The 15,125-nt window shown below is 34.0% G+C and overlaps 1 protein-coding gene across 2 annotated transcripts; it reads left to right on the plus strand.

The window, feature by feature from the left end:
* The first annotated feature begins 410 nt into the window (after nucleotides 1-410).
* arrb2a (arrestin, beta 2a) lies at nucleotides 411-15,110 on the plus strand. 2 transcript variants are annotated; one of them, XM_056466507.1, is made up of 16 exons: nucleotides 411-538; nucleotides 1,073-1,103; nucleotides 1,194-1,254; nucleotides 1,342-1,386; nucleotides 3,247-3,443; nucleotides 4,179-4,238; nucleotides 4,380-4,447; nucleotides 4,554-4,689; nucleotides 8,055-8,139; nucleotides 8,264-8,336; nucleotides 8,527-8,664; nucleotides 9,883-9,966; nucleotides 12,240-12,263; nucleotides 14,063-14,139; nucleotides 14,245-14,299; nucleotides 14,388-15,110. In XM_056466507.1, exons 1-16 carry the CDS (start codon nucleotides 516-518, stop codon nucleotides 14,473-14,475), a joined length of 1,245 nt encoding a protein of 414 aa, XP_056322482.1. In that variant the 5' UTR covers nucleotides 411-515; the 3' UTR covers nucleotides 14,476-15,110. The 2 variants fall into 2 exon arrangements, with proteins under 2 accessions (XP_056322482.1, XP_056322483.1); XM_056466508.1 differs by lacking the exon at nucleotides 12,240-12,263.
* The last annotated feature ends 15 nt before the right edge of the window (nucleotides 15,111-15,125 follow it).

The following is a 15,125-nucleotide window of genomic DNA, read 5'->3' on the forward strand; positions in this document are numbered from 1 at the left end:
GTTTCAATCAGGCTACCACCACAAGTATATTTCAAACCAAAGGGAAGCTGCATGTTGTTAATATTCACCACATGCTGTCAAACTGACACATCAAAGGAATGCCATTACGAAACATTTCTAAATTTGTAGGTTTTGATTAAAGATTACCAAGGGAAACTATTGCGATCCAAGACCTGTGAAGGTTCCGCTATTATGGAGATCCCAAGATTTCAGGGGTATTTAGTGTTGTTCATCTTGTATTTTTGGTGTTCACTAAATTTCAAATATCACTAATAAAGGATATATAGATGAATCCGTGCAATTAAATAATAGTATTATAAATTAAATAAATCTTTTATTCTGTGTGCTCCCTCATCGTGTACTGCCACATTTGTGGGCGGCAGGGCACGTGACCCGCCTGTAGCCCCGCCTACCGCCAGCTACCAGGGAATGATTGAACATCTTCAGGAGCTGCTGTTTACACTATAGCTGCGTGTTTTGCTGCACAATATTGCACGTCCAAATTAACCCTCGTTATGGGGGACAAGGCAGGCACCCGGTGAGTATTTTAATGCCTCGGATCCCAAAATAAATGATGTTTGTATATTTGTTGCGAACAGATAGGAAAGCTAATACTAGCTGGGTTGTAAATGGACGTGGTTGGATAACCTGACTGAGCATGATGGGGAAACAGCACATAATGTGCACATACATTATATAAAATAGATTTGTCCTCATTATTGTGCTTTAAAAAATCCGTTGAGCAATGTTCAAATGCTTCATTATAAGTCAGTTCATCCTTTAGCATGCATGTCGCATAGCCTGCCAGCTAACAACAGCTGCTCATGATACGTTAATGCAGATTTCTCATACTGATCAATCCTATTATTTCATCAAAGTCTAGTTTTGTCAAGCATGACCATAGTAACATTGGGCTTTGGACATAAAGTAGCCATTTGTTGCTTTCCGCCATTTGTTTGCTCTTTAGGCTCTTGCCATCTGCTGCACTTTAAAGTGTTCCCACCTACTTCACAAACGGTCAACTCTGATCATAACTGTGATTAGTAATGCACTCGTTTTTGTTATTCTAAAGGGTGTTCAAAAAGTCCAGTCCCAATTGCAAGGTAAGGCTTTTCTTCTTTTCTCTTCTTTTTTCATAGTATCACTGTTTCTGATTTGCACAAATTATAACTCAAACCCTGTCCTTTTTGTAGGTTACAGTATATCTGGGGAAAAGAGATTTTGTGGATCATCTAGATCACGTGGATCCTGTTGGTTAGTCACATCAGATTAAAACCACAATTGTTTTTAAATGGAGAAGAAAAAATAAAAGGCACAATACTTATTATACTACTGCTTTAGATGGTGTGATCCTGGTCGACCCTGAATATCTGAAAGACCGAAAAGGTGAGCAACAAATCTTGAGTTTAAAACCAAGTTGTTTCCAGGCCTAGCTCTATTACCTATTGGAAAAATCTTGTAAGAATTCCTAAATAAGAAAGTATTTGGTCATTACCTCACAATTTTTTTTGTTACAAATAAGATAAAAGAAACATCTTTTAAACTAATTCATAAATTCTATTAAACATTTTCTCAGTAAATTGAAAAAGGATATTGATATAAATTGCTCTTTGCATTTGGAAAGTGTACCCCACATCTTTTGGCACTAGGGTTATGTTAAAAAGCTTTGGTATAATGCTTCTGTCTTTAGCAAAAAAAAAGGTACTCTTTAATTTTAATTTACATTTGAAAGTGTAATTTTTGGATATTTTAATTATCATAATCTGAATAATGACGTTTTTGTTATTAATCTGTTCGTTTTGTTGATAAGTTTCATATTCATAAGTGTAAATTTTCCCACAATAAAACCCTGTTTTACTTAAGTAAACTGAACTTGTTTACTGAAAAATTATTTGTATACAATTCAACATAGTGCTAATAGAAAGGCCATTAAAACTGTCCATTTGTGCTCTATTTGTTTGTAATTGTAAGAATTTTATTTATTTATACTCAAATTGTTTATTTTATTTCTTTATTTTTGTACTGTCAGTATTATTTACCTTATATTATCCTGGCATTATTTTGTTTGTTCTATTGTCATGTATCTGTTGTTTAAAGCATAAAAAAAACTTGAGTTAATAAATAGCAGGTGTTAAAATTCAAAATTATTTTGTCTAAAAGCTAAATATAGAAAAGCTATATTTAAGCTATATATAAGCTCTTTGTACTAGTTTACATATTTAAATAATATTTTGTTGACGTATAAAACGACTGCAAAATACTAAATATTTGCCCATTGAGTTTGTACTTTTCCACTATGCTCCAGAGCACTAGTTTTTACACTTTAAGACCGAATAAAATGTTTATATCCAGTTTTAAAATATACAGTATGTACAGTGCTCAGCATATACAAGTTCACCTCTCAAGCTCACAAATCTCTTTTAAATTCATAATTTTAATAGGAAGCTATACAATATTATATTTGTGCATATACATTAGATTAGTCAGTACTGAAGTCAAATCTGGAGCTTATCTAACAAAGTGACTCATGATAACAGTCCAAATACGAGTACACCCAAATTTATGTTACAAAGAGGAAAAATCAAGAAAAGCAAAAAAAAAAAAAAAAATTAAACATTTTGGTTGAAATTGTGTAGGTTGTCATTTATTTTTGCAATATTTTTCTTAAATTTAATTTTATTATCTTTCAATTTCTAAATATGTTTGGTGACTAAAATATTATTTTAATAAATATGTCTGTTTAATAAATCTGTTTTGTATAAATGCACCAAAATACATTACCTGTATTCACTGAGAAATTGATACAAATAATCATTTTCAATATAGGCTCTACTCAATTATGTCGAGTACTCTTTATCTTAGTAAGTACAGGTCGGAAAACAAATAGAAATCTTTACATAAACATGTTATGCTAAATGACAGAACATAGTTTTACCTGTACATTTACATTTATTTTGACTAAAGTTTTTAAAGCATTATAAAATGTATTTGCATTTTTGTTTGCTTTCTATGCATATAAAAGTGCATTTATATGTGCAACCTGATGTGGACACCAAAAATGTCTCAACAATAAATGGAAATTTGAGTACACAATAAGTTATGAGACTGATACGACTGTACTGTACTATCTCTACGGTTTAATATAATGTAGAGTATTTTTGCATACTTGTCATATAGCTTCTCATCGAATGCAAATAATGTTCCACTTCATATAATAAATTGGTAATAACTTATTTTTTCTTGCAGTATTCGTGACTTTAACCTGTGCGTTCCGGTATGGCCGCGAGGACCTTGACGTTCTTGGGCTCTCCTTCAGAAAAGACCTTTACATCTTCACTTTTCAAGCCTATCCTCCCATCCCAGAGGAATGCAAACCTCACAGTCGCCTGCAAGAGAGACTTTTGAAGAAACTGGGGCAAAATGCTTATCCTTTCCATTTTACTGTGAGTTTCTACTTGCTTTTTAGGACCTATATATCTTATATATCGAATATTTAAACTATTAGTAATAGTTACAATGTGCTAATTATTATACAATATTATTAATTGAGAATATGATGAATATGAACATTATCTTACATTTTTGTATTATATTAGTATTCATGAAATCATAACATTATGTATTCTCTTATTATTGATATATTCCCCTAATACTAATATATATTTTAATTATATTTAATTAAAACAGCCATTTTAAATTTATTAAATTATATTTGTTTGTTAATTTTAATAATTTTTTAATAAGACAAGAAAAGTAGTCATTGGTTGTTTATTAGTTTTTACCTGGAAATAATTATTTGCTTGGTATAAGCCTAAAATTAATTTAATATTTATATGTAATAATAATATTTTAATTTATTTTAATTTATTTATTCATTTATAAATGTTTTTACATTATTTATGAAGGAAAAGTTTAAATGTGAAGAGGATAATGACTCTAACTTGAAATATTTGTGAAATCATAAATAAACCGAACAATTATCATATTTCTTGTTATTGTTTATTATGAAATAATGGTGTTAAATATTGTAATTTTTTAATTATTTTAATGCTGGCCCTAAATTGTTTATCAGATGAAAATGAGCTTTGTATCATCCATTCATTTTAATTCATCAATCTTATAGAAATACTGGAATATTGTTATAAAACAGACATATTCTTCTGTTGTTGTTTTTTTAGATACCACAGAACTTGCCATGTTCTGTTACCCTGCAGCCTGGCCCTGAGGACACAGGAAAGGTATTACAGCTCATACTCAACTTCTTTTGACACCACAAACACTGTCTAACACCTTCTGATTTCTCATCACATTTTGCACACATCCTGTTTTGTAAAGCTCAGGTGAACTTGTGAACTTCACCTCCATCTTTCTTTCTTCAGGCCTGTGGGGTGGATTTTGAGATCAGGGCTTTTTGTGCCAAATCAATGGAAGAGAAGAATCACAAAAGGTCGGATTATATATTATTGTTATTATTTGGCCTTGTAACCATTTGAGTAAGTGATATAAAAAAGAGAGTTTAGATCTTATATGAAGCTTATTTCTCTTTTTCACAGGAATTCAGTTCGGCTAGTGATACGCAAAGTCCAATACGCCCCTGAAAAACCCGGCCCACAGCCCATGGTGGAGACGACGAGGAGTTTTCTCATGTCAGACCGCTCTTTACATCTAGAGGCTTCACTAGATAAAGAGGTATTGTGCTGTTTAGTACAGATTAGTTGGAGTAAATAAATAGGCCATATGCACACAGAGTTTTAATTTCAATAAGCCAGCCCCAGGGCGTCCGGTCAATTGTCATTCCATACAAAATCGCTGCGTTTAAGATCAGATTTCTTTAAAGACCCCCTATTATGAGTTTTGGAATATGACCTTACATGCAGTGTGTAACACAGCTCTAAGTTAATGAAAACATCCAGCTGAGGTTTAAATCTCAAAGTGCACCTTGTTTAAAACTATTGATTCTTTAGCGAAATAGTTGATTCAGAGTCGAATAAATGAATCGAGTTGGGTTCGGATCTTTTGTTTGATCGCATCGACATGGTACATCACCAAATATGTAGTCCCAGTTCCGATAAAATGTGCACGCGCTTTCCCTCCACACACTAGCGGTGGCGCGGGGGATCACAGGACTGATCATGAAGCAAAGATGATGATCACTGACAGATGGAGATTCGGCTGCGGGGAATAAAGGGTTAAAGTTCATTTTCACAACAATACCACAGTATAGCCAACCCAGTGCTGTGTTTGTTCCTGTCGTTTTTCTGAATTTTGATACATTAACCTACACTCGTACATTCGTCAGCTGTTTGCTATTGAAGGAGCAGCAGAGATTATGGGATTTTGTCAGACTTTGACAGGGACTTTATCAGTAACTTTTACAGTTCACATGGATCAGTTTCTTCTTCTTCCTCCGGATTATAACTTGTAAGTGTAATCAAAATTGTTGCCTCGTTTTGTATAGTTTGCAAAATATGTGTTTAATTGTGTGTTTTAAGTTGTAATCGCCCCGCGAGGCTTGTAATTACATCGATTATAGATCAGTACTTGTACTGCATCTCTTAGGGTAAATCTGTATGGGGCTATTTACATATAGCGTCCAAAACTACGTTAAAAACGTGACGTGTGCTTCTTCCTTTACCAATTTTAAATGCATTTCTGAACTGGCGATCCTCTGCTGTCTGCTTTTGCTATGGCCACCATCAGCTGTTCCTCACACACGCGGCGTGGTCAATTTTCAAAATAGTTCAACTTTTGCCACTGTGTGGATTAATACTGAATGTGTGTCGTTGTTATTACTTGGGTTAGGGTTAAGAGTAGAGTAATATGCTGGTGTTTAACTGCATTGCTTTATTGAATATGGGCTCTCACATACTTTCTGCTACTTCATACTGTAGCCGTGGTGGGCATTTCTCTCGGTCTCATGCTGAATGCAGTCGACCAATCGCAATAGACTGGGTCATTGGGCCGATCAGCGCAGTTTAGCTTCGCGCTAAGGAGGGGTTTGGGAACAACTGAATCGCTGAACGATACATATGGGAGTCGGTGGGATAATTAGGTAAAAATAAATGCATTTTATAAGACAATGAAAGTGTTTTTGACCTTGCACACATATCAGCATGTTGTTGGAGACCCCTAAAACCAAAATATGACCTTTTTTAATGCAAAATACGGGCTCTTTAAAAAAACAGAGATCTTCATTGCCTGGCTGAGACACGATATAAAGTGGGTAGCAGACCAAACAAGAAGCACTGCATCAAATTCCATTTTTCCACACCATGTCTTTAGCATATGAAAAATTAATTTTACCCCAATTTTTTAAATTGAATTTCTGCGCTAGCGTCTGCGTCTAATGACGCTGCCTGCGTTTAAACAGATTTTCGTCTCTTTTTTTTTTTACACTTTAACAACCAAATGGATGCTTATGTCTATTTAACTAATTATATTTGAATTGCATTACAACATCGATGCTGTTAAAGGAAACTTGAAACTGTTAAATGAAATTGAAAATAGTCACTGGAATCATTGACATTTTATCATTAGCTGAAAAACACTAGCTGTGCATAATTCCCATTAGGAAATAATTCACCTTTTAGTCATTTACTCACCCTGTTCTTCTATACTTCATTTCTTTTTTGGAGCACAAAAGGAGAAATTATGTAAAATTACAATAAATAAATGTATATCAAAAGCTGTAAATGGCAAGCTTTTAAAAAAAGAAATACAGAAATGTCACACTATGTTTCCACCCGATGTGAGCAGTAAATTCCAGATGTTCATTGAAACACAACACAATTTTTTCATTGCAATCTGCTACTGTTCTATGAAACCACACACGCGTGACTTGCGCTCACGTCTTGCATTTTTGCTATGCCTCATATGTTAGCATCGTGTTTTAAGACTATATCAAGTGGAACTTTTACATGTGGCATCACTCATTACTGTCAGTTCCAAAGCAGCAGACCAATCAAAAGACAGATCAATCTAACAACAGGCTGGCAGTTTGGTTAAAATCTTATTTTATTTAACGGCAACATTCCATTCAGAGTGCTGTGTCTTGCTTAATTAGGTGTAAAGATATGTTCTGTGTAAATGAAAGAAGCAAAACAATGGTCTTCTCAATAAAATGGTTTATAATTATTTAAAGATGCTAAATATTAGGTGTTTTGGCAGCAGAGGATTATTTTTTCATTTTGAATTTTTTTTTTCAGTTCCTAGAACTATTAGTAAAAGTACCTATTTTTGATTTGCTTGCACTGCAGGAACAATAAGTTAGAGTATGGTAATTATTAAATTTTTTTACCAAAACAAACTATTATATATCCCAGTAGTTTTACCATATTAATTTTCATATTTTAATTACCATATTTTTTCCATAACCTACTGAAGAACAGAATTGTTGTTAATAGGAACATTGTTAACATGTTAATAGTAAACCTTAAATAACAAACAACATGCAAATAAAAAGCCATCAGCCTTTACATTTTTTTATTTTATTTTTGGCGACTCCTGGGGTGATTACGTTATATTAAAGATATAGCAATAGCGTCAGATGTAGCACATTGACTTTATGGCATCAGGTTAAACTTTATGACACCTTTACGGCACACACATACATAAAAAAAAAATACAGGTCACAACTGAGCATGGTGGATGGTCTCCGAGTGGCGTTCTCCAAAATTAAATAAACTTTGCACTATTGGTATGTGTGCGCTGTTGCATGCAAGGATTATATATCATAATCCCCTCCGAGAATATTAGTAGTCGCGAGTCACTGGTATTGTTATATTGGGGGTCACGGGCTAAAAAGTTTGGGAACCCCTGATATATTCTAATAACTCCTGGAACATAAGGTCAGATAGGATATTGTTGAACTTTTTTTTTTTTTAACCAAGTGCTAGTTCATTTCAAAGCCATTATATTGACTAGCATGATTTCCCCTTCGGTGGTCTGAGAACTTAAGAAGTGCACATGCCATTAGAACAACAACACATTGAGCAAACAATGTCTGAATTTTTGTTCTTAAGTGAAATCTCTATAACATCGATTTTTCTCTACAGCTGTATTACCATGGGGAACCTATCAGTGTTAATGTCCATGTCACCAATAACTCCACCAAGACCGTCAAAAGGGTTAAAATATCAGGTGAGTCAGATCTATATCAGATGGATACTTTTGTTTATAGGCTGACATTACTTTTATATCGCTCTCATCATCGGTCACCTGTTTACTCAATCCTACTGTACTGTTTACATTTGTGTCTTTACAGTTCGACAGTATGCTGATATCTGTCTCTTCAGTACTGCACAGTACAAGTGTCCGGTGGCTCAGATAGAGGCAGAGTAAGCATATTTTATTTCAACAGAGTTTTTGTTGCAGTTTTTTTTTATTTTTTTTTAGATGATTCAATGTTAAAACTGTCAGGGTTATTTTCAGAATCTCTTGATTATAAGAGTGTTTTTGTCCTCTGTAACCTAATTTGTGGTGATTTGTACTTTTGTTTGTATCTGTTTCTGTCTTTGCGTCCTATAGTGATCAAGTGGCATCCAGTTCGACGTTCTGTAAAGTGTACACACTCACGCCGACTCTTAACAACAATCGAGAGAAGAGAGGGCTGGCGCTGGACGGAAAACTCAAACATGAGGACACCAACCTGGCGTCCAGTACAATGTGGGTATTACTGGAGTTAAATCCTACAATTTTACTCTCATACTGAAGTGGATTCTATGATAAATGTAATAATTTTTCAGTTTAAAAGTGTAATAATACAAACCCACTAGCTTGTAGAATTAAAAAAAAAACCTAAACATGTTACTGGATTACAACACATACATGCATAGCGGAAGGAACGGTTAATCCAAAAATGAACGTTTCCTAATTGTTTACTCGCCAACAGGCCATTTAAGAGACATAGTTAAAGCAGTGTTTCTTAACCACATTCCTGGAGGACCACCAGCTCTGCACATTTTCCATATCTCCTTAACCAAACACACCTGATTCAGATCATCAGCTCATTAGCAGAGACTGAAAATGCAGTGTTGGTGGTCCTCCAGGAACATGGTTGAGAAACATTAAGTTAAAGGAATAGTTTGTCCAAAAATAAAAAGTAAAAAGACATTGCCATTTAATTGAATTGAAAATGAACAGGTCTCAATGTAGACACAATTTGACAATACAAATTTAGGCAGCTTCAAATAATCCACCAAACCCCAGCTGACAAATTAGGTTGTTTTCTAACAAAACATCTTGGAAAGTCACAGTTATTGGCAAACATCCTACAGTTTTTAGTGAAACCATAAAAATGGCTATAAGTCTATATATCCTGCATCTTATTAAATAAGATTCTTAATAGATCTTATTAAAACTCTTATTATAAAACTAAATTTTAAACTTTTGCCGTTTGATGGGGATATATTGGTAGGAAAGAAACATGAACTTCACACTTTACAATAAGGTTTCATTAGTTAATGTTTTTACTAATATGAACTAATAATGAACAATACTTGTACAGCATATTAATCACAGTTCAGTTATTACTAATTTATTATTACAATCCAAATTTATGCTTGTTAACATTTAATTAAAGCACTGAGTTAACATGAACTAACAAAGAACAGCTTTATTTTATATGACAAATAAATACTGTAATGATTGTACCTTTTATTCATGCAAGTGATTCTTGTGCATATAAATGCATTATTTAACATTAACTATTATACCTTACTGGAAAGTGTTACTGAAACATCTATTTTCAGTATGAATGTTACATTAAAAAAATGATTTACATAAAACAATTGTGCACAATTTTAGTACAGGTGTAGTGTTGACTTTAGCTATCTGGATTATAAAGAGCCGACTGACAGATTGTGTTTGTGTGTTTGTCTGCAGTGTGAAAGATGTGAGTAATAAGGAAGTTCTGGGTGTCCTGGTGTCATATCGGGTTAAAGTCAAACTGGTGGTCTCCCGTGGAGGGTGAGTCATGTGATCCCTGCTTCCTCTCTCAAACACTGTTTCTGCTGGTTTCTAATCACCCACACATAATGATGATGACTGTTTTATATATATAATATTAAATATAAATTAATAATTATGATTTCATCAGATGATCTGAATAGCTCTGTTTGGGAAGTTTCATTAATTTAGATCAGCTTGGATGATCAAGTCTTTTCTATGTAGTGGATCTGCATAAATGATAATAAATTACAAGCATAAATTAATAAATAAACAGTGCTTTTGGGTTTTATGGGGAGTCTAGCAGTATTCAAGTACAGAATTTGTACAATCAAATGTAAAATACCATGGTCATCATTGTATAAACAATAATAGTAGTATTTACAGGGTGTCCTTAAAATGTTTTAAATTCCAAAAACTAATTTTTAGGCCTTGATTCTATCGAAATATTGTGTTTTAGGTCTTAAATCATTTTAAAATGCATCTATAAAACTAGAGTTTGCTTGTTTTGACACATTATATAAAATATGTGGCTAAGAAATAATGAAAATTAGCTTTTTTTAATGAGATTAGTAAAAAATCCTTTGTGTTTAGCCCCACATAGTTTTGACATTTCATTAATAACGGTCTTAAAAAGGTCTTAAAGTCTTAAATTTGACTTTATAAAACCTGCAGAAACCCTGTTTTTAATATCTTAATCTAATCCTGGCATGTGACTATTGCAAATACACGCATTGTGATATTGATGCTGTTCAGCCCTAGTTACATGAAAGCAAAAACCATAATTGATTGCTCATACACATTTAAAATTGTATTCAATCGACTTCAAAGTATTTAAATGACTTAAATGAAAAATAATGAACTTATTCAATCAGAAATTCAGTTACTCAGTAATATGTCTATAAATCCCAATGCACAAACAACAGAAATAAAACTAAATTGAATTATTTAACAACATTTTAAATACAAATGTAACTCTTTATTTAACAAATAGAATTAGTCTTCAAAAAACTGATCCAAACATGTTTCGAAGTAGTACTGATGCATATTTTATATGTACCATAATATTAGAATTAACTCAATTCACTGTTTAAGCATGTGCAATAGTCAGGATAAATGTAACCTGCTTTAGTTGAAGAACAGGATTGTTTTACATATTAAATGTGTGTAACAAAAACAATTCAATTACTCTGCTTCTCTGAATTGATTTTTACAGAACTGTATAGACCATTTTGAGGGATGTAAACAATAATATATTTCCTGGTATACATTTTTAATTTCCATAGCATCCGAGAATTTGAAAAGATTGACAATGATAAATAATGTTACGAGAGCGGTTTTAATGTAAAGCTATGAATGGCTCGCGGTTTGTTACAGTTATAAAATAGTTTGTCAATAATCAGTAAATGTTCATGGGCCGATGAAATCTGAACCACACTGAAATGGTCTATAGTATTTTAGTAAAGTACATTATAAGTAAGCGTAATTATATGATCTAAAAATGAACTGTAATCTCATACTTTAATTGCTTGAATTTTTTCTTGAATTAAATTACATAAATTTCCTAATTTGTTAAGCCTGGTTTATACTCTATGCAATCGATAGTTCGCTTATCGCTTAATCGATAGTGCAAGCGGCAAATGTGATGTCATCGCTGTGTTTGCTTTCTTTTGACCGCCTCTTATTCAATTTAAAGAATATCACAACGGCAAACGCATCAAGTATAAAAGCCTCCTCCGTTTCGTGAGGTGTTTGCGCAGTCAGCAGATGTGCACGATGTGGCGCCAGGCGAAAGTATAAATCAGTCTTAACTCTTTACACCCAACACTGACTAAATGTACACTAGGGCTGAAAAATCAATCTAGATTAGTTCCTAAACGGAATTATCTGATTATATCTAATTTGAATGAGGAGATGTTGCTCCATTTGAAAGCACGTGCTGGATGTGTTTACTAGAACCGACTTTACTGATAAAATGTGTGTGAAAATGGCCTTTAATTAATCACCCACTCCCCTTTTTTAAGATATTATTGAGATTGACTAGTGTAAATGTTTTTTCTTTTTAGTGGCGGTATTTTAATTAGTGTGCTTCGCTTTAGCATTTAAGTCTTTTTTTCTTCCCCAGGATGCTTCATAAGTCTTGTGTTTTATCTTCCCTTCATGAACCCTTGCCTCTGTGTGCTGCTTCTCTCTGGTTATCGAATCATTTTGTCACTCTCCTATTGTTTTATGTGTCTCTCTCTCTTTCTCTCTGTCTGTTTCCTTCCCCTCCCTCCATCTGTCTGTCACGTCAGGCTTTTAAGCAGCTTGCTGGAGAGGTAAATACATCCATTCTGCATTCTGGTGTCTTGCTGTAATGTCTCTAGGTTTGGTGTAACAAGAAGATCTGCATGGTGTTCAATGCTCCGCTCAACTTTACCCCCGGTGGTTTCTGTCTGATATCAATAGCGTTCTATTACTAACCATGAAAATGGCATGGATGGATGAATCTCACTAAGAAATGTCTAGGTCATGTTTTACCTTTTAAACCCAAAGTTGCATAAATAAGGCCTGCTTAATGTTGCAGATTTGCTGTTAATTTACTCTTACACACCACCCAAGATGTAGGTGTTTTTCTTTTTCTTCAGTTGAACTTGAAGACTTTCAGCTGAAATTGTGGTCCACCGACACATTCAGTCAAATAAAATATACATACAAAATTATCAACCATCACTCCTGATGATACATTGATTATTACTATTATTATTATAGTACTATTATTATGCTACGTGCTTTTTTGATAATCCTGACGGTAAAAGTTGACTTGGTTTTATTACCACAGTTTCAGACAGTCTTTCATAATGTATTACTGAGGAAATAAAAATATCAGCTACGTCATGGTAGGCCAGAGGGTCGTCCTGTTAGATTTTGTTCGCTTTAATATACTGAAAAATGCAGTAAAAATATTATTAAATATTGTTATAATTAATGTGTTCTGTTTTGTAATCTACACTCTTCGGCCACTTTATTAGGTACACCTGTACAACTGCTCGTTCAAGCAAATTTCTAATCAGCCAGTTAAATAACAGCAACTCAATGCATTTAGGCATGTAGACATGGTCAAGAGGATCTGCTGCAGTTCAAACTGTGCATCAGAATGAGGAAGAAAGGGGATTCAAGTGACTTTGAACGTGGCATGGTTTTTGGTGCCAGGTGGGCTGGTCTGAGTATTTCAGAAGCTGCTGAACTACTGGGATTTTCACGCACGCTGACTATGTCCATCCCTTGTCCCCGTGTTCTGATGGCTACTTCCAGCAGGATAACGCACCATGTCATAAAGCACGAATCACCTCAGACTGGTTTCTTAAACACCAGTCACCAGATCTCAATCCAATAGAGTACCTTTGGGATGTGGTGTAACGAGAGATTCGTATCATGGATGTGCAGCCGACAAATCTGCAGCAACTGCATGATGCTATCAAGTCAATATGGACCAAAATCTATGACAAATATTTCCAGCACCTTGTTGAATCTATGCCGCAGTTCTAAAGGCAAAAGGGGGTCCAAATCAGTACTAGTGAGGTGTACCTAATAAATCGTCCAATGAGTTTATTGGATAATTTATTTCTATGGCAGATTTATTCTAATATCGCTGTTTCTAATCACATTTTTTGGTGAATATAGAAATGAGAATAATTTATGGATGCAACATAATGAATCCCTTCACTATCATTTGTGATCAGCGTCCTTGCTAGTGGGAAAAATAAAGAGTAACATAACCACCTGAGGCTGTTTTCAGAAACCATCTTAAGATGACGGAGATGCCTCCCTTCACCATCAGCCAATTATTATGTACACTGCCCTGAATCTTAGCTTAAAACTTCTCTGTTCTTTAGTAAATACTTGTAAATGGGTTTTATGAGAAAAATCCAAAATCCAACCAAGAACATTTACTGCTATTTTTGAAAACGTTAACCACTCACTTAGTGGTATAACATTTTTTGAGAATGTGGCCCATGAATAACAATATATCTTGCACACAACATGACCCAGTGGGTTTTTGAGAGATTCATCACTATGCTTATTCTCAGCTGAGCTATTTCAAATGATGGCATGGTTGATTTTGTTTTTCATTCAGGGATGTTTCAGTGGAACTTCCTTTTGTCTTGATGCATCCAAAACCATCAGAGTCCAGCCTTTCCCATTCAACCTCAGGTATTCGCCGAACCGTAATCACAAACACACAGAATGCCGAAACTGAAGTAGACTGTCTGTCAAAGTTAAAGAAGCATGAAGTTAATAATATTGTTTGTTTAACAGCTGTGCCAATGTTGGATCCACCAATTGACACCAACTTGATAGAGTTTGACACCAGGTAAGCAGAATTTTTCTATATAAATGTCATGTCTAATGACTATAATATTCTGTGTTGAGCTTCATTTCCATGTTCCTATTTCTAACAGCAGTTTAATCCCTGACGACGACATTGTATTCGAAGACTTTGCTCGCTTGAGGTTGAAAGGAATTATTGATAAAGAAGAGGATTGCTGAATCATTTCAGTATTCATCAAATTGTGCATCTTTCATGTCCCCGAAGGTGTAACAACGAAACGGTTCTTCTCATCCCAATACGAATGAAGCAGTATTTGGCGATTTTTATTTGAAAAAATGTATATTGCGTTAAATTCATGTAAAAAGCAAATGAAGAAGGGGATACCAGGGAATTTCATACACTTTCTGCATAGGCATGTGATGATTATATCTGTCATATTGTGCCAACTGTTATGTTATGAATGGCGAGCCAGTCTATAGAGATGGCTATATTGCTCGGTATTTATATTCCTTTACAGATTTTCCTGTGATCTACATACATGAATAATCCACAGCGATGGACAGTTTCAGTGTCAGGGCTGTGCATGTTTCTCGGAGCTGCTGTGAAGATCTTAAGTAATTGAGCGGGTTGTAAATATATGAAAAATGCTGCTTTTAATTTGTCAAACTGCTGGATTTGGTTAAAAAATACAATTGCAGGAATTGGATGTATAGAGATTTAACATCCCTCAGAAGAAAGGAAATTTGTTGTTATTACAACATTCTTAATGACAGGATACACTGTTTGCCATTTTATTTTTTGGTTTTAAAACTGGATTTTTATTTAACTTTTTTTAATAAAAAACTAATACAAACTGGTTGTTATTAAA

Source organism: Danio aesculapii, chromosome 10 (assembly GCF_903798145.1).
Source record: "Danio aesculapii chromosome 10, fDanAes4.1, whole genome shotgun sequence".
Classification (NCBI taxonomy): Eukaryota; Metazoa; Chordata; class Actinopteri; order Cypriniformes; family Danionidae; genus Danio; species Danio aesculapii.